This window comes from Suricata suricatta, chromosome 8 (genome assembly GCF_006229205.1).
Source record: "Suricata suricatta isolate VVHF042 chromosome 8, meerkat_22Aug2017_6uvM2_HiC, whole genome shotgun sequence".
In the NCBI taxonomy this organism is placed as follows: domain Eukaryota; kingdom Metazoa; phylum Chordata; class Mammalia; order Carnivora; family Herpestidae; genus Suricata; species Suricata suricatta.
In genome coordinates this window covers 47,280,011-47,303,066 of record NC_043707.1, presented here as the reverse complement: position 1 = coordinate 47,303,066, position 23,056 = coordinate 47,280,011, and the positions used below count along the sequence as shown (strand labels likewise).

Here is a 23,056-nt window from a genome sequence, read left to right as displayed (position 1 = left end):
TTCTGACAGGTGTGACATGGTATCTCCTTGTGATTTCAACTAACAGTTCCCTGATGATGAGTAATGTTGAGCATCTTTTCATGTGGGTTTTAGCCATCTGGATGTCTTCTTTGGAGACCTGTTTGTTTCTTGTCTTCTACCCATTTTTAAATTGGATTGAGTTTTTGGTGTTATGTATATATTTTGGATACTAACCGTTTATTGGATATGTCATTTGCAAATATCTTCTCCCATTTGGTAGGTTATTTTTTAGTTTTGTTGATTGTTTCATTGCTGTGCAGAAAGAAGCTTTTTATTTTGTTGTAGTCCTAATAGCTTATTTCTGCCATTGTTTCCCTTGTCTCAGGAGGCTTATCTAGAAAAATGTCAGAGAAACTCCTGCCCGTGCTGTCTTCCAGGATTTTTATTACCCAAGAATTTTTTTATGGTTTATTGTCAAATTGATTTCCGTATAACACCCAGTGCTCTTCCCCACAAGTGCCCTCCTCTATAACCATCACCCCCCTTTCCCTCTCCCCCTCCCTCGTCAGCCCTCAGTTTCTCAGCGTTCAAAAGAATCTCATAATTTGCCTCACTCCCTCTCCGCAACTCTTCCCCCCTCCTTTCCCCTTCCCATGGTCTCCTGTTAGGTTTCTCCTGTTAGACCTATGAGTGAAAACATACGGTATCTGTCCTTCTCTGCCTGACTTATTTCGCTTAGCATGACTCCCTCGAGGTCCATCCACTTTGCTACACATGGCCAGATTTCATTCTTCCTCCTTGCCATGTAATAGTCCGTTGTATCTGTAAACCACATCTTCTCGATCCACTCATCAGGTGATGGACATTTAGGCTCTTTCCATGACTTGGCTATTGTTGAAAGTGCCGCTATGAACATTGGGGTACATGTGCTCCTATGCATCAGCACTTCTGTATCCCTTGTTATTACCCAAGAATTTTAAATAGTATTGCTTTGAATGAATAGTGAGCATATTTAATGTTTGTAAGCATTGTTCATTTAAAAAAAAATAATCACTGCTGCTGTAGAACACTGGATACATAATGGGTCCTAATTTGAATCCTCATACTTTGAGGCAACTAATAAGACATATACGTTGAAATAGCAAAATGTAAAAATATATTCAGAGAATAGTAAGATCAAGGAAAAAATAAGAAAATTTGGATAAATATGTCGATATACTGGTAAAAACTAGGGTCTGATTAAGCTTAAAATTTGGCTTTCAGCTTCCTGGTTGACAGGATAAAAAGAGAAATTCATTTCTGTTGCAGAATTCTTGAAAGAGGAATCATACCAACTTTCTCAGACAAAACAGCTTTTACTATGAAATTACTGTAAAATTTTCTCTGTGGAACTTTCTATTGGCAATGGAATGAAGCAATATTGTAATTTTATATGCTGTAGAAAAATTCCTATGTCCGTATAGGAATAACGTTCCTATAGAATGACATTAAATGCTAGTCAGTGAAAATAACTCTCACTTCTCTTAAGATAAAGATAATGAAATTGAAGAAAACTAATATATCAAGCTATTAATTAAAATTATTCTTATTTGGAGGACACCTGGGTGGCTCAGTTGGTTAAGTGCCCAACTTTGGCTCAGGTCATATCTCATGGTTCATGGGTTGAGCCCCGCACTGGGCCCCACAGTGACAGTGTGGAGCCTGCTTAGGATTTTCTCCTTCCCTCTCTCCAACTCATGCTTTTTTCTCTCTCTCAAAAATAAATAAACTTAAATAACTATTATTTTTATTGAATACTTCCAAGGCATGTATTGTGTAATTTATAGTTTACCTTTATCATCTAAGTGAAAAAACTTTTTGCTTTCCTGTTTAACAAAACCACTTGATATTTTAAATACTGTATATACATTAAAGGATTTACAATTAAAGTCATTTCTTTAAGCATATGTATATTACATATAATTACATATTTACTGCTAGTTACCAGTGATGTGGAGCAGTATGTTTAAGAACTTCTTTGTGTTTCTAGAGTTTCGACAAATGTATTGAAGATGATTTTAGTTTTCCATTTGCAATGACTAATCTCTCAAAAAATGGGGAAAGCATTGATTCAGGTAAGAGACTTGGAAAGCAACACATCACTATACATAGAATTGTTTTTTACATTGGGGTGCCTGGGTGGTTCAGTCAGTAGGGAACTGTTTTTTACATACATATTGCTAGATATTGAAAATATAAGGATTCTATTGATAGCCTTGACATTAAAGCTAGATATAATACTTGGTATAAAAAATAAAGTGTTGGCTTATTTAATATCAGCTGTCTCTTATCTTGCAGATCCTGCTTTACAAAAAGTTACGGTTTTGCCCATGCTCGAACAGGTCAGTTAAGTATGGTATACTCTACTACAACATAATATGTTTAGGTCTTGAGTTGCTTGTTTGAAAAAAAGGAAAAATTCTTTAGTTGTTGGGTGGCTAGCCTTCAGTATTTAATTGCTACTCTTTGGAAACTCTCATCAGAATATTTTCTTACAGGAAACATTTATTCATTTTTTTTAGGTTGATAACACTGACAGTTGTCAGTACCAGGAAGGCCTAAAAGACTCTGATTTTGAGGTCAGAAGTTTTCCCATCCATATTAAATTTATTGTAATTGAAGTATCATTTATTGTTATTTGTGTATATCTTTCTTTTGAAGCTTCTGAAGGTTTAAAATTTGGTTAATGTTTTAAGTTATATCCTTCAAAATCTTTTTCCTCCCTTTGTTTCTCTTTTAAACAAAAGAAAACACTTTTGAAACACTAGGCTTCTCTATTTTCCTGAGTTATACAAGCAACCATTTTTTAGGGGCAATTTAATTTTAAACCATCGCAAGAATAGAAGAGGGGATGTGGCTACAGTTTCATAGGCTCAGCTTGTGAAAAGAGTGAGAATCAAGTCACTATTTTACAAATAAAACTAGTAAGTCTGATTGTTTGGCTGGTTTGCCGTCTAAGGATTTTTTTTTTTTTTTGGCTTAGATGTATATTTTGAGAGAGAGCGCAAGCAGAGGAGGGGGGGAGAGAAAGAATCCTAAGCTGACAGCACAGAGCCTGATAGGGGCTTGATCCCATGAAATGTGAGATCATTACTTGAGTTGGGTGCTTAACTGACTGAGCCACCCAGGAGACCCTAGAGCATGTGACTCTTAACCTCAGGGTCCTTAGTTCAAGCCCCACATTGGGTGTGGATCTACTTATAAATAAAAACAAAACAGAAAACAACCCAACAGAGAGAAACTCCATGGCCTGATACAATGCTATATGTTTGTTGCTGTGATTATAACATCACAGAATTTAATATTCATATATTTTGACAACAAAGCTATCAACAAACAGAGATCAATATGATTTAAAAATATATAAACTCTGGCTTTACCTTATAATGTTGAAATGGATAATGCAGGAAATCCAAATAAAACCTAAATAGAGCTTGAGAATAAATGAAAGCTAGGTCTTCTGTTAACTATATTTTTGTCATATTTTAAAATTCATGTCCTTTAGGTAATCTTCGAACTGTATAACCAAAATGTTTTAATACTGTGATAAAAATTTATAGGTATCATGTACAGTGATTTGCTTTAGCTTTTAATCAGCCAGACTCTCTCATTAATTAAAATATTTTCAATTTCTCGCTTTGGGTACAGAAGGGCATAACTTAATCAGCTGACCAGTAACTTTAGTAAAGTAGCTAATACTTATTTTAAAGCGTTAATGTAGTTTTCAGTGTGATAATAGGGCATAAACTGAGGGGAGATTTATTCTCAACTACTAAGGTACTATAACTCTTGGATATTTTCAGTAGGCAGCTGTAGTTTGTTAATTATTCATAATGAATCAACCTTTGAAACCCTGTTTGTTTTAATAGAGTGCAGAGCCAATGAGCAGACTGTATTCAAAACTGTATAAGGAGGCTGAAAAGATCAAGAAGTGGAAAGTGGATATAGACTCTGAATTGAAGCAGAAAGAAAATAAGTTGCAAGAAAATAGAAAGATAATTGAAGCACAGCGGAAAGCCATTCAAGAACTACAGGTATAATGAGATTTGGAATTGAAAATGTAGTATAGTGGATTTTGTCATAATAGTACTTAAGATAGAGTATTTCTGTGATGTGGTTTTTAAAAACAGCATTTTTTTAAGTTTCACTGATACTGCGTTTCAACTTGAGGATGAACACAGGACAAGTTGTATAGAGCTTATTACTTTAGATAAAGATTGATTTAATGATTCTAATTATAAACTTCTACTTTTTAATTCCTATTGCTGACTTTGAAATACATATCTTTTATTAACTGGCATATGACATTTTGATTAAGACTATATTTGAAACTGTTCCCCTTCAGTTTGTGGCCTAGTAAAAGAAAAATGTTGAGAAAATGCAACATTGGGTTAGGGCAAAGATAAAATATCATTTAAAAATGTTTAGGGAACATAATACTGCATTAAAATATTATTGGATATTTTTTGGAGATGATTCAGCAAACTTGATTTTAGTTTTATGAAAGTGAGACCCATAAGCTGTGATGAAGTTTTTTGTGCGTAACGAAGTTGTACACTTCTTAGTTGTTAGCAAAGAAATACTGCTTAATGACTATACTGTTTATTTTGCTAAGCAAAATGTGATGAATTGTTCTTCTGTTTTGTAAATTAGTTTGAAAATGAAAAAATAAGTTTGAAATTAGAAGAACGAATTCAAGAAAATAAAGATTTAATAAAAGAGTAAGTAATCATTTAATGAATTTGTTCTTTCTAAATTTACTTATTCCATATGTATTAACATAATTTCCAGGAATTTATTGAACTCTTTATATTATGTATTAACTTACATATACAATTCTACCTGGGTACTGTGGGTGAAGGAAGACAGTTAATTTACATTCTTGTATTTGGCAAACAGTGGTCACTGATTAATAACTTTTCACTTTCTAAAATGTCAGGAAAAACCATTATTGGGTGTCAAAAAGGTATCTAATAATCATCTATCACAACTGCCTATGTATATTGTCTGCCTTTCTGTTGTAGTATTTTAGGTACAGCATTATAAAATAATCTCTATTTAGTTCCAAGCTAATTCTAAAGTTCCTGTTTTTGTCAGTGGCCTAATGATTTTTCCATTAACATTAGCTTAACATTTTAGTATAATCTTTAACTTTTCTTTTGTTTTAGGCAGTAGCTAAGCCTTGTTTTATACCCTCTTATCTCATTCAGATTATGTCATATAGAATTTAATAGAAACGTAATTGTTTAATTCATCTGCCAAGTAGATATCAAAGTTAGAATGTAATGTATGGGTCCACAAAGAGTGCAAGACTTATTTATTCCTACTTGCTTGCTCTGTATGATTTTGGAAGACCTATCACTTTGTCAGTGAAGTTGCTGATACGTGAAAAAGGCTCTAACTACAAATTGTTTTAGCCCAATTGAAAGACAACCTGTGGAGGTGCCTGTCTGGCTCAGTTGGAAGAGCATGTGTCTCTTGATCTCAGGGTCATGAGTTTGAGCCCAATACTGGGGTTAGAGATTATTTACATAAACTTAACCTGTGGCTTCCCAGATAAAATTTAAATATTAAACGTTAACTTTTTCCCTGCCTACTCGAGGTTTGGTTATTACGGAGAAAGAGTGAAGAGGAAGTTCTAACATTGTGTGCCTATTGTGTATTTGGTACTTATGGTCACTTTCGTATGAATATGTGACTGAGTTCCTACAGTATCTTACTGTCACCCTAATACCAGTATTGGATAACTTGTGAGCTTTCTTAAGTTTGCTGCTACCTCCATTAATGAACATGTGATGTTTTATGAATACTGTGACTGTTTAGTTACATAGTATAGTGTAATTTAGTGTAGTGTGACATAGGATTTATGCCATTTTTTTTCAGGTGAGAGGTAGTGAGTTTATTTTGGATGTTATCTCCTTCTATTTTAAGCACTTGTTTGAGTTGTGCGTCAGGTTTGCCCTCAAATGCTGAATTGTCATTTGTCATCTGAAAGAACCTTGACATTTAGGTAAGAGCTTTGTCAAAAAAATGTTGCTGAGAACCAAAGTTGCACTTAAGGTGGAGTGACTTAATTATTGGACGACGCGTTTAATATAAAGTTGCTCAGGACCAGCCTATTCACTGATCATGATTTGAAAGAGACTTGGAGTATTTCAAAACCAGATACCTGGCATATAATGGAAGTTTGACAGAATGGACACTTTATTGACATTTTTGATCAGGAAAAGACTTTTGAGATAGTTTAGATAATTTTGGAGGAATTTTTTTTTTTTTGAAGGGAGCACAGAACCTTATATATGATTTGATTTCCATATATAAGTCCTCAATTTTCAAATTTCAGCAGTCAAACCTGAAGCATCCAAATTACATAATTCAGAAATTATTTTATTAAGAAATTTTTTTTAACCTTTATTTATTATTGAGAGACAGAGCATGAGCAGGGGAGGGGCAGAGAGAAGGGGACACAGAATGTGAAGCAGCTCCAGGCTCGGAGCTGTCAGCACAGGGCCCCAGGCGAGGTTGAACTCACGATCCGTGGGATCATGACCTGAGCCGAAGTCGGACACTTAACTGACTGAGCCACCCGGGTGCCCCAGAAATTACTTTAAAAAGCAACATTTGGAATGAAATCTGTCCGTTTGTAGGAAAGTGGATAGACCTCGAGGGGGTCATGCTAAGCGAAATAAGTCGGGCAGAGAAGGACAGATACCGTATGTTTGCACTCACAGGTCTAACAGGAGAACAGGAGAACCCTAATGGAGGACCAGGGAGAGGGGAAGGGGGAAAGAGAGTTGGGGAGAGAGAGGGACGCAAAACTTGAGAGACTATTGAATACTGAAAATGAACTGAGGGTTCAAGGGGGGGGGGAAAGAGGTGGTGGTGATGGAGGAGGGCACTTGTGGGGAAGAGCACTGGGTGTTGTATGGAAACCAATTTGACAATAAACTATTAAAAAAAAATAAAAGTCAGTTGAATGTCTAAAAAAAAAAAAAGCAACATTTGATTTGTCAGACTCCTGTCTGGGATTCCTTTAGACAATTTGGTCAATTAAACTCTTATCAAGCCCTGTGGCATGCATACGATGGTAATAGTTACCAGAGAAGAGAAGGCTTTCCATAGGTGAAGATGTCCGAAGGATGAAGAGGAGTTAGTCAGGAGGGGAAGTGAAGGTTGTGACTCTGGCATTTTGTAACACGCTAAAGAGTTTTGATTTTATCTTGAAATGGGAGTGGAGGGTAGGGGTTGCAGAAGAGCGGCGGGAGAAAGGCTGATTGGCTATAGCTATGACTCCCTTCAACAAGAACAGCTTTATTTTTTAAATGTAGTTTAAAATCTTGTGTATCCAGTTAAGATTTCATTTTGTAAGAGAATTTTGGTTCTAGGAAAAAAAAAAGATTGAAAATTGCTGCAGATAGTCATTTTGAAGCCAATGAAGAGTTTTAAGAATTCTAAAATTGAGCCATTGTGAGTACATGGTAGACTTGAAATAAATATTTATTTGATTAGATGATTGCTTGTATATGGATATGTGGCCGATTTTATACCAAGCTGTGCTGCTCACAGGGTCTTGGTGGTTTGGGAAGCATATTGCTAAAGGCACTATTGTCCTTTACCCCTCACTGTAAATTAACAGGAAAAGGCTGAAGTTGTTTTTTCAAATTGTAACTGAAGAATTAGGTTTATGGTCACTTTTTCTGATTTTTACAAAACTTCTAACAAAAAAAGTCCCTCTCTAGACCAATGGTTCTCAAATTTTCGCAAGCATTCCAATTATTTGCAAAGCTTGTTAGAGAATATGCTGTTATCCTCTCCCCCTTCCCCCTACTAGAATTTCTGATTCAGTGGAATAGGGCTTGAGAATTTGCTTTTCTAACAAGTGATATGGATGCTACTGGTCCAAGGATCCTACTTTGGGGGCTACTGCTCTGTCACAGGAGAATGGTGACAGGCTTTGAAAATAAAACGAAATCACTCTTTCTCTGACTGGCTTATTTTTCTTAGCATTATACTCTGTAGATCCATCCATGTTGCAAATGGCAAAATTTCATTTTTTTTTTATGGCTCAGTGATGTGATATTCTACTGTATGTATATTTGTGTGTGTGTGTGTATACTGCATCTTCTTTATCCATTTATCTCTCAGTGGTCAATTGGGCTGCTTCTGTATTTTGGAAGCTATTGTAAATAATACTGCAGTAAACATAGGACTGTGTATATCCCTTCAAATTAGTGTTTTAGTATTCTTTGGGTAAATACCCAGTAGTGCAATTACTAGATCATATGATAGTTCTGTTTTTAATTTTTTGAGCAACCTCCTTATGATTTTCCACAGTGGCTACAACAGTTTGCATTCCCATAGTGCGTAGGGTCCTTTTTTCTCCACATCCTTATCAATACTTGTTTCTTGTGTTTTTGATTTTAGCCATCCTGACAGGTGTTGTGATTTTGATTTGCATTTTTCTGTTGATCACTGATGTTGAACATCTTTTCAGGTGTCTGTTGGCCATCTGTATGTCGTCTTTGGAGAACTGTTTATGTCTTCTGCCCATTTTTAAATTGGATTATCAGGTTTCTGTGTGTCTGTGTGTGTTGAGTTTTATAAGTTCTTTGTATATTTTGGATACTAACCCTCTTATCAGATATGTCATTTGCAAATATCTTCTCCCGTTCAGTAGGTTGTTTTTTAGTTTTGTTGATTGTTTCCTTTGCTGCACAGAAGATTTTATTTTGATGTAGTACCAACAGTTTATTTTTGCTTTTGTTTCTCTTGTCTCAGAAGACATATCTAGAAAGATGTTGTACAGGTGATATGCCTGTGCTCTCTTCTAGGGCAGACAACAAAAAGAAATAAAAGGCATCCATTAGGCCTTTCATCCATTTTGAATTTATTTTTGTGTATAGAGTAAGAAAGTGGTCCCATTTCATTCTTTTGTATGTAGCTGTCCACTTTTTCCAGTACCATTTGTTGAAGACACTTATTCTTATTACCTATTCTTACCTCCGTTGTTGAAGATTAGATGACCACATAATTGTGGGTTTATTTGAGTTTTATTTTCTGTTCTATTAACCTATGTGTCTTTTTGTGCCGGTACCATACAGTTTTGATCACTTGATTTGTAAAAGAAGTTGAAATCTGGAATTGTGATACTTCCAGTTTTCACTCATGTGGAATTTAAGAAACAAATGAACAAAGGAAAAAAAGGCACACCAAAAGCAGACTCTTAACTATAGAGAACAAACAGATGGTTACCAGAGAAGAGGTGGGTGGGTGGATGGGTGAAATAGGTAAAGGGGATTAAGAGTACATTTATCATGATGAGCACTGAGTAATATGTGGAATTGTAGAATCACTGTATTGTATACCTGAAACCAATATAACCCTGTATGTGGACTACTCCTGAATTTAAAAAAATAAGTAAAAATTTTTGCAAAAGCAGACCAAAAAACCACCCTGATTTCAGTAACTTAACTTTTTCATTTATTGTATTATTGAAAATATCAAAGGATATGGTCTATGTAATAATCTAACTTTTGCTTTTTACTAAACTAATATGTATACTTAAAAATTATTTTTTTTCAAAGTTTATTTTTTTTGAGAGAGAGAGAGAGAGCGCGTGTGTGCACGCACACATGTGAGCAAGCGGAGGAGAGGCAGAGAAAGAGGGAGACAATCCCAAGCAGGCTCTGTGATGATAGCCGAATGTGGGGCTTGAACTCATGGATAGTGAGATCATGACCTGAGCTGAAATCGAGTCCTGCACTTAGCTGACTGAGCCACCCAGGGACCCTTAAAAATCATCATTAATGAGAGGCACCTGGGTGGCTCCGTCAGTTGCGTGTCCGCCTTCAGCTCCTGTCATGATCTCGTGGTTTGTGGTTTGTGCTGCTGTCAGTGCAGAGTCCACTTCGGATCCTCTGTGTCCCTCTCTCTGCTCCTCCTGCTTGTGCTTTCTCTCTCAAATAAATATTAAACCCCAATCATTATTAATCATTAATTTGTAACAGTTCATTTCTATGGAAAATTTATGAGATGGAAAATTATATCTAAATATGCAATACCTTCATCAGGACATCTACAGGTCTTTTTTCCCTCTTCTTTCTTTTTTTAAAAATGTCATTAACATGTAATGAGATTTGGAAGCTAGAAGACTACATTGTATTGAAATTTCTAAAAAAAATGTATTGATATAATTGATACATGACATTAGTTTTAGGTATGTAACAATTATTTAATATATGTATAGCAGAATGATATACAGCGAATGTATTCTCCCATTTAGTCTTCATTTTGTTGGTAGTTTTCTTGGCTGTGCATAAACTTTTATTTTTTAATTATTATTTTAAAAATTCTGATCATGTATTGATTTTGGTTGTCATGTCTTTTTTTTATACATTTTTTTTTAACGTTTATATATTTTTGAGAGAGAGACACACATGGAACACAAGCAGGGGAAGGGCATAGAGAGAAGGAGACACAGAATTGAATGTAGTCTCCAGGCCATGAGCTGTCAGCACAGAGCCTGATATGGGGCTTGAACTCACAAATTGTAAGATCATGACCTGAGCCAAAGTCAGTGCTTAACTAATTGAGCCACCCAGGTACCCCCAAAAGATTTTATATTTGATGTGGTGCCACTTATTTATTATTTTTGGTTTTGTTGTCTTTGCTTTTGTGTCAAATCTAAAATTATTTCTAAGACACATGTCAAGGAACTTAATTACCTGTGTTTTCTTCTAGGAGTTTTATGGTTTCAGGTTTTATGTTCAAGTCTTTAATCCATTTTGAATTGATTTTTGTGTATGCTATAAGACAGTGGTACTGTTTTCCCAGTGCCATTTATTTTTAAAAATGTTTAATGTTTATTTTTGAGAGACAGGGAGAAAGCTGTCAGCACAGAGCCCAACATGGGCTTGAACTCATAAACTGTGAGATCCTGACTTAAGCCCAAGGTGGACACTTAACCGCCTGCCAGCAGCCACCAAGGTGACCCTTCCCAACACCATTTATTGAAGGGACTCTCCTTTCCCCATTATATATTCTTGGTTCTTTTGTAGTGAACTCACTGACCATATATGCGTGGGTTTATTTGTTTTGTTAATTTGTGTGTCTGTTTTTATGCTAATACCGTACTTTTTAAGAAAGTTTTAATTTAAATTCCAGTTAGTTAACATACAATATAATATTAGTTTCAGGTGTACAATATAGTGATTCAGCACTTCCATACAATATCTGCTGCTCATCCCAACAAGTGTACTCCTTAGTCCCCATCACGAATCTAACCAATGCCCTCCACCTCCCAGCCTGTTTTTGATTTTACTATAGTTTTGTCATGTAGTTTGAAATCAGGAAGTGGGATTCCTCTAGCTCTTCTTTCTCAAGTTTGCTTTGGCTCTTGGGTGATACCATACAAAGTTTAAGTTTCTTCTATTTCTGAAAAATGTCATTGGAAATTTGGTTAGGATTGCATTGATTCTGTAAATTGTTTTGGGTAGTGTGCTGTTTATAAGGGGAAAAATAAGTATATTTGGTCATTTAGATGACCAAATATGTATTTCTCATAAATACAAATTATATATATATTTGGTCTTCATCCACCATCCTCATAGCCTCCAAAATCCTTGAAACTTCCTAAGTGCTGAGCGTGAAAAAGGTATCTCTTGTTATGTTAATGGAGCGACTTTTGGAACCCACTTAAGGATGAGGCTGGTTGCCTGGAGAACCCACCACCAACCACTGACCCTGTGATTAGAGGGTTGGAACTTTCAATCCCTTTCCACCCCCACCCCCCACCTTGGGAAGGGGAGAGGGTCTGGAAGTTGAATCAGTCCTCTTTGACCAATGATTTAATCAATCATGATTATGTAACTAAGCCTCTATGTAAACCCAAGACCACAGGGTTCAGGAAAATTTCGACCTTGATGAAGAGATTTGAAGAGCACGGAAGCTCCACGCCCTTTCCCCATACCTGGCCCTATGCATTTTTTCTATCTATTTCTGAATTATATTTTTTTTACAATAAACTAGTAATGTAGCAAGTAAATTGTTTCTCTTGGAGTTCAGTGAGCTGTTCCAGAAAATTAATTGAACCTAAGGAACCTCGGAGTTATAGGCCCCTTATCAGAGGTACAGGTAACAATCTGAGCTTGTGACTGGTGTCTGAAAACTAAGTACTGAGTCATGGGAATTTTTTTATTGATAGCCGGTTGGACAGGAGTACAGGTAACAACTTGGGCTTGCAACTGATATCTCAAGTGGGGCTGGGGGGACAGCGGTTTTGTAGGACTTAACTTGTAGAATCTGAGGCTATCTCTGGGTAGATAGTGTCAGAATTGAATTGAATTATGATATACTCAACTGGTATCCCAAGAATTCTTGTTGGTGTGGGGAACCCCCCCTCCACATTGGAATTGATTGGTATTAGGATCCATTTAGGTAATGTGGATAATTTAACAATACTCTTCTAATCTATGTGCATGGGCTATCTTTCTGTTTATTTGCATCTTCAATTTCTTAATGTATTACAGTTTTCAGTGTATAGGTCTTTCATTTCCTTGGTTAAATTTAATTCTAGGTATTCTTTTTGATGCAGTTGTAAATGGGGTTGTTTTCTTAATTTCTTTTTCAGATAATTCATTCTCCGTGTACATAAATGCAACTGATTTTTGTGTATTGATTTTGTGTCTTACAAACTTTGCTGAATTGGTTTTTTATTTCTAATAGTTTTTTGGTGGGGTCTTTAGAGTTTTCTCTATATATCATGTCAACTGCAAAAAGTGAGTTTCTTTTTCCTTTATCCAATTTGGATACCTTTAATGTATTTATTTTCTTGTCTAATTGCTCTGACTAGTCCTTCCAACACTATGCTGAATAAAAGTGGTGAGAGGGGGTATTCTTGTCTTGTTCCTGATCTTAGAGGAAAAGCTTTTGGCTTTTCACTGTTGACTATGATGCAAGCTGTGGACTTGTCATATATGGCCACTATTATGTTGAGGTACATTCCCTTTATACCTAACTTTGTTGAGAGTTTTTATCACAAATGGATATTAAATTTTATTAAATGCTTTTTCTGCATCTGTTGAGATGATCAGAGGTCATCTTATGTAATGAAAGGCTAGTCAGAAAATTTACCTGTTTAATGTTTAGAGGGTAAGACAGCCAGAGTATATCTGGGGTAATTAGTATATTTTTTTTTCCTTCTGCAAATCTAGAACTGTTTACTGAAAGGGTATTGATAGCTACTTGGATAGAAACTTATTAAGGAACTATCCTTTTTACTTTAAAGGTACACAGTTACTAAATCATCTTTGCTAATAGTACAGTTAACCCATTTATTTTAATATAGTCATTTATGATGGATGTGAGATATATATTAAAGTAAAGAATTATAACAATATTTCATAACTTTTATATATGATTTTGCTTTGAGATCAGATTACACTCACACAGACTATGCTTTCTTTCAGGAATAATGCTACAAGGAATTTATGTAATTTACTCAAAGAAACCTGTGCCAGATCTGGAGAAAAGACAAAGAAATGTAAATGCTTTTCTTGTTTTATGTGATTTTTACCAATTTATTATTTAAATGGTGGGGATAGAGAAGGGAAGAAATTGTTTTTTTACTTTTTGGAACCAGTTTTGATTTGAACAAGTTATATGTGCCTCATACCATTTTTTTGCATAAGTAATTTGATTCTTAGTTCAGTTAAAATGTGATCTTGAGACTAACCTTCTTTCTGTGTGGAACAACCAGCATATTGAATTTTGATACATAATCATGTTTATAGTAGAAACTACTGGTGGAGGGCTATGGTGAAGGCATAGTACTTAAGACTAGTGCAATATTTATTTCCAATCTAAATAGAATTTTCAAGTTTTTCCTAAAGAAACATGCTTTTAAAATATTCAAATAAGGTTGTATTTATATGAAAGTACACCTTTTCATTTTATGCATATTTTGATTTTACTTGTAGGATTTTTTTTCATTTTGATGAAAAACAATCTTATTTTCAAAAATAATACTTTTATCTTTGTTATTTTCACACTAGCTCTACTTTGTTTCTGTCAAGAATCTATTAGGATGTACTGTCTTTCAGGATTGCTAAAATTTTATATCACACAGCTTATTGCTTAAGAGCCTGGGCTTAACAGACAGTTTATACTCAAGTTTAAACTTTGAGTTGCTGTCTACTTGACCTTGGATAAGTTATATCTGAACCACTGTTTATTGATTAATAAAGTGCCTCTTAGTGTTGTTTAGAGAATCGAATTTGTTAATAAATGTAAATTGCTTGTAACCGTGGTGCAGCGTTCCTCCCCTCCTCCTCCTCCTTCCTCTTTTTTCTTTTTTTCCTCCTCTTCTTCCTTCGCCCTCTCCACTTCCTTGTCCTCCTCCTCCTTTCTTTCTTTCCAGTATGCACTATTGCTAGTTCTTAAATTCTTTGTCCCTGCATATAGTACTTTTCTTTTAGGACTATATATGTTTTCCAGAATGTGGTGCACCACTGCCAGCTCCTCTGCTGCATCCTGTTGATTCAACTTTGAATATTAACTTTTTCATCTCTATATAAAAAGTGGTGAAAAGTATACACTGATGGGTGTAGAGAGATGGTGTGTTGACTGCTTTGTAGAAGGTAACCTGGGCCATAGAGACAAGGCTGCTAGGTTTTTTTCCCCTCTGTTTAGTTTTATGTTCTCTAAGTCAGAGAGATGGTGAGAGAGGTTTGAAGAATCTTCAAAAAAGTTTTAGGTGTTTTCTTAAATGAACCAATGAGTATATCTTGATAAGCTGTGTAGATAGTTTTTCCCTATAAAAAGTCTTTATACTTTATTAATGTAAACTCCATCTAGATTCTTAAGTCTTTCCTTTTGCTATTGGATTTTTCTGTCTTATTTATTCATTCACCAGCTTTTAAAGTGCCTACTTTGTGTCATGAAATATTCCAAATGCTGAGGAAAACAGCAGTGAAAAGTTTCTGCTTTTAAGGAGTATGCATCGTAGTGGAGGGACACAAACCGTAAACAAATTATATGTTGGGTGATAACTGCTTAAGGAAAGAGTATTTTGGGATAGGGTGATCGAGGAAGTATTTTAGGGACCCTAGTAAGTGGGGAAGGGGGTGAGCCATGTAGTTATTTTGGGAAATAGTAAGTCTCTTAGATGAAAGCCTGTTTAATCTTTTCAGTCAATGAGGCCACTGTGCTGTTACCTTTGATATTTCTGCCTTGTATATGTTTTTAATTTTTTTCTTGTGTGCCATTCAGGAAGATTTCTTCTAATCTCTCTTCCAGTATACCAATTCTCTATTTAGCTATTTCTAGCCTGTTTTTTAATTCATCAGTTGAAGTTTTAATTTTTGTTATTGCATTATCTGGTTCTGTGTATATTAGCCAGTCTTTAAAATATCTGTAGTGTCACTTTTTAGACTTTGAGGTTTGTTGCTGAAGTTTTGGTAGACGATGTTAGTTTCAGGTATGCAACATAGTGATTTAATATGCAGTGTTCACCACTAGTGTTCCTTGCTGAAATTTTTAAGCTCAGATTTTTATCTCCATGAACATAGTAAATTAAACATTATTTTGTTGAGTTTTTAATAAAGTTTACTAACGGGGTCTGTTCTGGTGTGTTCTCTAGATTCTAGTAGTTTATCTCATTGTGTACTTCTTTAACTATGATTATTTGCTTGAGACCTAGAATAATGTCACATTTTCCTGCTTCTTTGAATGTTGAAAATTTTGATTATCTCCTGGACATTTTGAAATGATATGTTGTGGGAATCTGGGTCCTTTTAAAATCCCCAGGAAATGTATATTTGTTTGTTTACTTTTTAGCAGGCAGTCAACTCCGGATCAGATCACACGTTCTATCTTGCCTTTTGTGTGCTGGGTTTTAATATCAATCAGTTCAGGTTTCAAAGCCTTTGGTATACTGCTCTGGCTCTGTTTCTTGGATGCTCCACTCAAGATTAGGTCTGGGATTTGGGTAGTGATTTATATTGGAGTTTAGTTTTCAAAGCCCTTGCTGTATTTGTTTTGGGTCTGTGTTGTGCATGTATATTCTGCCCATTTCCCCGTGGGACTTGTGTCATATTAGGTATTCCTCTTTTGGAGCTTTTTGAAGATTTCTCCCTTGTGCTCAGCCTTGGGCCCATTTTCTCCCTTTGGCCAGAAATAGGGAATTTCTCTTGGGGTTTTGTAGGTCTTGCTGCCATGGCTGCTGCTATTCCACTACTAGGGCCATTCTTGGGACAGGGCTGAAAGAGGGGGGAAAAAAAAGAAAAAAATCAGAATTTCCTTTGGCTGCTCATGTTTCCTGTTACTGTTTTACTGGGGCCTTATACTTTGGTGAATATTAGGAGGGAAGATAGGAAAAAACCTATACAGGAAAATCACCTTCACATGAGCCATTTCCTTAAGATTTTTCTTTTTGTCTCCAATCTACCTGTCTTTGCTTACTTTTCAGAGTCCTGAAGTAGTTGTTTTATGTATTTCAGCATTTTTAGCTGTAAGCAGTGGGACAGAAAAGCTATAGTGAAATTACTTCAACTTGACGGGAACTGCAAGTTGGTTTAGTGTTTTCAAATTATAATCCTCAATCTATTCTTGGCCTGATTATGTTTTAATCATTATGATTTTAGATCTTTGATTCTTTTAAGAATTAAAAAGTCTTCCAGATTTTTAATTGTCTGCAGTAGGAAGGTTAGTCTGAATTACTTCATTACCAGGAAACAGAGTCATTGATGCTTTTCTAAAGTACAGATCAAACCATGTTACTGTCTAATTCATTCAATGGCTTTCTATAAGTTTTTTGGGGGATAGCATGGTGTTTGCCACTTTCTCGTACACACGGGCTCATGGAGAACTGCTTGTTACTCCCTAAACAGATTATGCTTCTGAGCTTTGAATATATAATTTTTTATTGGCTGATTCTCTCTCCTTCATCTTTTTAGCTCCTATTTGTCCTTCAAAACTCAGAATAAATGTTAACTACTCTTGGGAAATATTCCTCAATTTTGCAGTCTGATTCAGAGGCTACTACTATATGCTAGACATCCCACTGCAAGCTTAAGGGGAAGGGATCATATCTTAATTGAGTATAGTTCATTCTTTAGAAAATGTCTTTCAAGATAGGCAATTGATTAATAAAAAAACAAACCTGTTCTTAGATGAACCTTAAAAAAAAAAAAAGAACCTTTTAAATGGCTGTCTGTTGCATACTGAATGATCCTGAATTCCTTAGCCTGTCATTTGAAATACTACGTAAACTTTTTTTTTGGTTGCCGTAAGTTCTAAATTAGTGTTGAGAAGGACTTTAAAGCTTTTGTAGTCTACTTACATTTGCATTGATCTACTTTACAGCATGTCTAGCAAGTGGTAGTCTTCCTTATGTTTGACTATATTCAGTGATGGAAACTCACCAACCCAAGATTGTCAGTTAAGGACAGCTCTTATTATTATGTTAAAAAAATTTTTTTTGTTTTATTTATTTTTGATACAGAGCATGAGAGGGGGAGGGGCAGAGAGAGAAGGAGACACAGAACCAGAAGCAGGCTCTAGGCTCTGAACTAGCTGTCAGCACAGAGCCTGACGTGGGGCTTGAACCCACGAACATGAGATCTGACCTGAGCTGAAGTCAGAGGCTTAACCGACTGAGCCACCCAGGCACCCTGGACAGCTTTTATTTTTATATTGAGCTGAAATCCTAACATAGTTTCTATCATCTTATTGTAACTCTCCTTAGGGCATATGGAAAAAGTCTAAGTCATTTTTTATGTGCTACCTCTTTAGATTGTCAAAGCTGGCTGACTTCTTTACTTTTTGAATCTTGTCTTTAGCCTAGACATTTCAAGATTTTTCAGTGCTTTTGTTATTTTGGTTGATCTGTTGAACATCTTTGTTATAGAGTCCAGATCTGTATGAGGTAATCTAGTGTGTAACTTAACCTGTGTAAGGAACTATTCATTGTCTAATTGTAGGTGTCTTTAATAATCTCTAAGGTTAGCTTATTTGATAGGCACAATGTATTATAGGCTTAGTGAGGTCACTATTAATTAAAATCTTTACATTTTCTTTTTACTTCATTCTTTGCAGTCAAATTTAGATTTTTGGATCCAGATTTTATCCAAACTAGATTTACTTTTTAAAATATAATTTATTGTCAAGTTGGTTTCCATAGAACACCCAGTGCTCATCCCAACAAGCGCCCTCCTCCATGCCCGTCACCCATATTCCACTTTCCCCCACCCCCATCAACCTTCAGTTTGTTCTCTGTATTTAAGAGCTGCTTATGGTTTGCCTCTCCCCGTCTCCGTAACTATTTTTTTTCTTTCTTTCCCCTCCCCTGTGGTCCTCTGTTAAGTTTCTCCTATTCTACATATGAGTGAAAACCTATGGTATCTGTCTTTTTCTGCCTGACTTACTTCACTTATTCTGGAGTTCCATCCACATTGCTACAAATGGTCAGATTTCATTCTTTCTCATTGCCATGTAGTATTCCAATATGTATATATAAACCACATCTTCTTGATTTCATTTATCAGTTGATGGACATTTAGGCTCTTTCCATGATTTGGCTGTTGTTGACAGTGCTACTATGAACATTAGGGTACATGTGCCTCTATGCATTAGCTCTTCTGTATCCCTTGGTTATATTCCTAGCAGTGCTGTTGCTGGGTCATTGGGGACTTGGATTGTTAATTTTTTGAGGAACCTCCACACTGTTTTCCAGAGCGGCTGTACAAGTTTACATTCCCACCAACAGTGTAGGAGGGTGCCCAGCATCTATAGTCTCCTGATTTGTTCAATTTAGCCACTATGACCAGTGTGAGGTGGTATTTCAGTGTGGTTTTGATGTGTATTTCCGTGACAAGTGATGCTGAGCATCGTTTCATGTGCCTGTTGGCCATCTGGATGTCCTTTTTGGAGAAGTGTCTATCCATGTCTTCCACCCATTTCTTCACTGGATTGTTTTTCGGGTGTGGAGTTTGGTGAGTTCCTTAGAGATTTTGGATACTAGCCCTTATCTGATATGCCATTTACAACTATCTTTTCCCATTCTGTCAGTGGCCTATTAGTTTTGCTGATTATTTCCTTTGCAGTATGGAGGCTTTTATCTTGATGAGGTCCCAATAGTTCATTTTTTGTTCTTGATTCCCATGCCTTTGTGGATGTGTTGAATAGGAAATTGCTGTGTTTGAGGTTAAGGAGGTTGTTTCCTGCTTTCTCCTCTAGGGTTTAGATGGTTTCCTGTCTCACATTCAGGTCCTTCACCCATTTTGAGTTCATTTTTGTGTATGGTGTAAGAAAGTGGTCTAGTGTCATTCTTTTGCATGTTGCTGTCCAGTTCTCCCAGCACCACCTGTTAAAGAGACTTTTTTCCATTGGATACTCTTTCCTGCTTTGTCAAAGATCAGTTGGCCATCCATTTGTGGGTTCAATTCTGGGTTCTTTATTCTATTCCATTGGTCTGTGTGCCTGTTTTTCTACCAGTACCATACAGTCTTGATGATGACAGCTTTGTAGTAGAGGCTAAAGTCTGGGATTGTGATACCTCCCATTTTTGTTTTCTTCTTCAATATTACTTTGGCTATTCGGGGTCTTTTGTGGTTCCATACGAATTTTAGGATAGTTTGTTCTAGCTTTGAGAAGAATGCTGGTGCAATTTTGATTGGGATTGCATTGAATGTGTAGATTGCTTGGATAGTATTGACATCTTAACAATATTTTTCCAATCCATAAGCATGGAATGTTTTTTTCCATTTCTTTCTGTCTTCTTTGATTTCCTTCATAAGCTTTCTATAAGTTTCGTCATACAGATCTTTTACCTCTTTGGTTAGGTTTATTCCTAGGTATCTTATGGTTTTTGGTGCAATTGTGAATGGGATCAGTTTCTTGATTACTTTTTCTGTTGCATTATTATTGGTGTATAAAAATGCAACTGATTTCTGTACATTGATTTTGTACCCTGCGACTTTGCTGAATTCATGAATCACTTCTAGCAGACTTTTGGCGGAGTCTGTTGGTTTTTCCATGTAGAGTATCATGTCATCTGTGAAAAGTGTTTGACTTCAATCTTTGCCAATTCTGATGCCTTTTATTTCATGTTGTTGTCTGATTGCTGATGCTAGGACTTCCAGCACTATGTTAAACAACAGTGGTGAGAGTGGACATCCTTGTTGTATTCCTGATCTCAGGGGGAAAGCTCTCCATTTTTCCCCATTGAGGATGATATTAGCTGTGGGCTTTCCATAAATGGCTTCTTTGATAGTTAAGTAAGTTTTTTCTATCCCAACTTTCTGAATGGTTTTTATTAAGAAAGGATGCTGTATTTTGTCAAAAACTTTTGCTTCATCTATTGACAGGATCATATGGTTCTTTTTTCTTTTGCAAATGTGATTTATCACATTGATTTGCGAATACCAAACCAGCCCTGCAACCCAGGAATGAATCCCACTTGATCATGGTGGATTGTTCTCTTTATATGCTGTTGAATTTGATTTGCTAGTATCTTGTTGAGGATTTTTGCATCAATACTCATTAGGGATGTTGGCCTACAGTTCTCTTTTTTTGCTGGGTCTCTGTCTGGTTTGGGAATCAAAGTGATGCTGGGTTCATAGAATGAGTCCGGAAGTTTCCCTTCCATTTCTATTTTTTGGAACAGCTTGAGAAGAATGGGTATGAACTCTGCTTTAAATGTCTGGTAGAATTCCCCAGGGAAGCCATCTGGTCCAGGGCTCTTATTTGTTGGGAGATTTTTGATACTGATTCAATTTCTTCACTAGTTATGGCTCTGTTCAGATTTTCTATCTCTTCCTGTTTGAGTTTCAGTAGTGTGTTGTTTAGAAATTTGTCTATTTCTTCTAGGTTGTCCAGATTGCTGGCATATAGTTTTTCATAGTATTTCCTGATAATTGCTTGTATTTCTGAGGGATTGGTTGTAATAGACCGGTTTTCACTCGTGATTTTGTCTATTTGGGTGCTCTTTTTTTTTTTTTTTTTTTTTTGAGAGGCCTGTCTAGAGGTTTATCAAGGGTTCCCCCCGCCCCCCGCCAAAAAACAACTCTTAGTTTCATTGATCTGTTCAACTGCTTTTTTGGATTCTACATTATTTATTTCTGCCCGGATCTTTATTATTTCTCTTCCTCTGCTGGGCTTGGGGTGTTCTTGCTGCTCTGCTTTTAGTTCCTTTAGGTGTGGTGTTAGATTTTGTATTTGGGCTTTTTCTAGTTTCTTGAGATAGGCCTGGATTGCAGTGTATTTTCCTCTTAGGACTACCTTTGCTGCATCCCAAAGAGTTTGGATTGTTGTATTTTCATTTTCATTTTTTTCCATATATTTTTAAATTTCTTCTCTAATTACATGGTTGATCCATTTGTTCTTTAGTATGGTGTTTTTCAACCTCCATGCTTTTGGAGTTTTTCAAGCCTTTTTTTCTTGCGGTTAATTCCAAGTTTCATAGCATTGTGATCTGAAAGTGTACATGGTATGATCTCAATTCTTTTATACTTATGGAGGGCTGCTTTGTGACCCCGTATGTGATCTAGCAGAATGTACCATGTGCACTTGAGAAGAAAGTGAATTCCTTAGTCTTAGATTTGACAGATATATTTAGAACTCTATATCCTATCTGTTCCAGTGAGTCATTCAAGTCCTTTGTTTCCTTAGTGATTTTCTGTCTAGTTAATCTATCCATTGGTGTAATTGGAGTACTAAAGTTTTCTGCAATTAGCACATTCTTATTAATAAGATTATTTCTGTTTGTGATTGTTTTATGTATTTGGGTGCTCCCAAATTTGGTGCATAGATGTTTATAATTGTTAGCTTTTCTTGATGGAGAGACTGTGTAATTATTATATAATGTCCTTCTTCATCTCTTGTTACTGCCTTTACTTTAAAGTCCAGTTTGTCTGATATAAGAATGGCTACTCCAGCTTTCTTTTGACTTCCAGTCGCATGATAGATATTTCTCCATCCCCTTACTTTCCATATGAAGGTGTCTTCAGGTCTAAAATGAGTTTCTTGTAGACAGCAAGTAGATTGATTTTGGTTTTTTTATCCGTTCTGATACCCTATGTCTTTTGATTGGAGCCTTTAATCTATTTACATTCAGTGTTGTTACTGAAAAATACGGTTTAGAGTCCTATTCTCTGTAGGGTTCATGCTTGTAGTGGTGTCTCTTGTACCTTGTGTTCCTTGCAACATTTCCCTCAGAGATTCCCTCTTAGGATTTCTTATAGGGCTGGTTTGGTGGTGATGAATTCTCTCAATTTTTGTTTATTTGGGGAAATTTTTATCTCCTCTTCTGAATGACAGGCTTGCCAGATAAAGGATTCTTGGCTCCATATTCTTCCAGTTCATCACATTGAAGATTTCCTGCCATTCCTTTCTGGCCTGCCATGTTTCAGGAGATAGGTCTGTAACCACTCTGATAGGTTTCCCTTTGTATGTTAGGGCCCTTTTATCCCTCGCTGCTTTCAGAATTCTCTCTCCTTATATTTTGCCAATTTCACCATATGTCGTGCTGAGGGTTGATTCAAGTTACTTTTGAGGGGAGTTCTCCGTGCCTCTTGGATTTCAATGTCTATTTCCTTCCCTAGTTTGGGGAGGTTCTCAGGTATAATTTGATCAAGCACCCCTTCAGGACCTTTTTCTCTTTCTTCTTCTTCTTCAGGAATTCATATGATACGGATATTGTTCTATTTGATTGTATCACTCAGTTCTCGAATTCTCCTTTCATGCTCCTGGATCAATTTCTCTCTCTTTTCCCTGGCTTCCTTTTTTTCTATAATTGTGCCTTCTAATTCATCTATTCTCCTCTCTCCCTCTTCAATCCGTGCAGTGGCAGCCTCCATTTTATTCACTTAATTTATAGCATTTTTTTAAACTCATCACAGCTATTTTTAAGGTCCCCAGTCTTTGTATCAGTAGCTTCTCTGATGTCTTCCATGTTTTGTTAAAGCCCAGCAATTAATTTTATGACAATTGTTGTAAATTCTTGCTCTGTTATGTTGCTTATATCAGTTTTGAGCAGTTCTGTAGCTGTGACTTTTCCCTG

General features: G+C 36.0%; 1 protein-coding gene across 1 annotated transcript in view; it reads left to right on the top strand.

Annotated features, from left to right (window-relative positions):
* SYCP1 (synaptonemal complex protein 1) overlaps positions 1-23,056 on the top strand; it is a 118,625-nt gene that overhangs the window by 1,465 nt on the left and 94,104 nt on the right. Inside the window, exons 3-8 of the mRNA XM_029948062.1 lie at positions 1,991-2,075; positions 2,299-2,342; positions 2,523-2,579; positions 3,870-4,034; positions 4,654-4,721; positions 13,467-13,540. Coding sequence (XP_029803922.1) covers positions 1,991-2,075; positions 2,299-2,342; positions 2,523-2,579; positions 3,870-4,034; positions 4,654-4,721; positions 13,467-13,540 — 493 coding nt within the window. The remainder of the gene's footprint in view (positions 1-1,990; positions 2,076-2,298; positions 2,343-2,522; positions 2,580-3,869; positions 4,035-4,653; positions 4,722-13,466; positions 13,541-23,056) is intronic.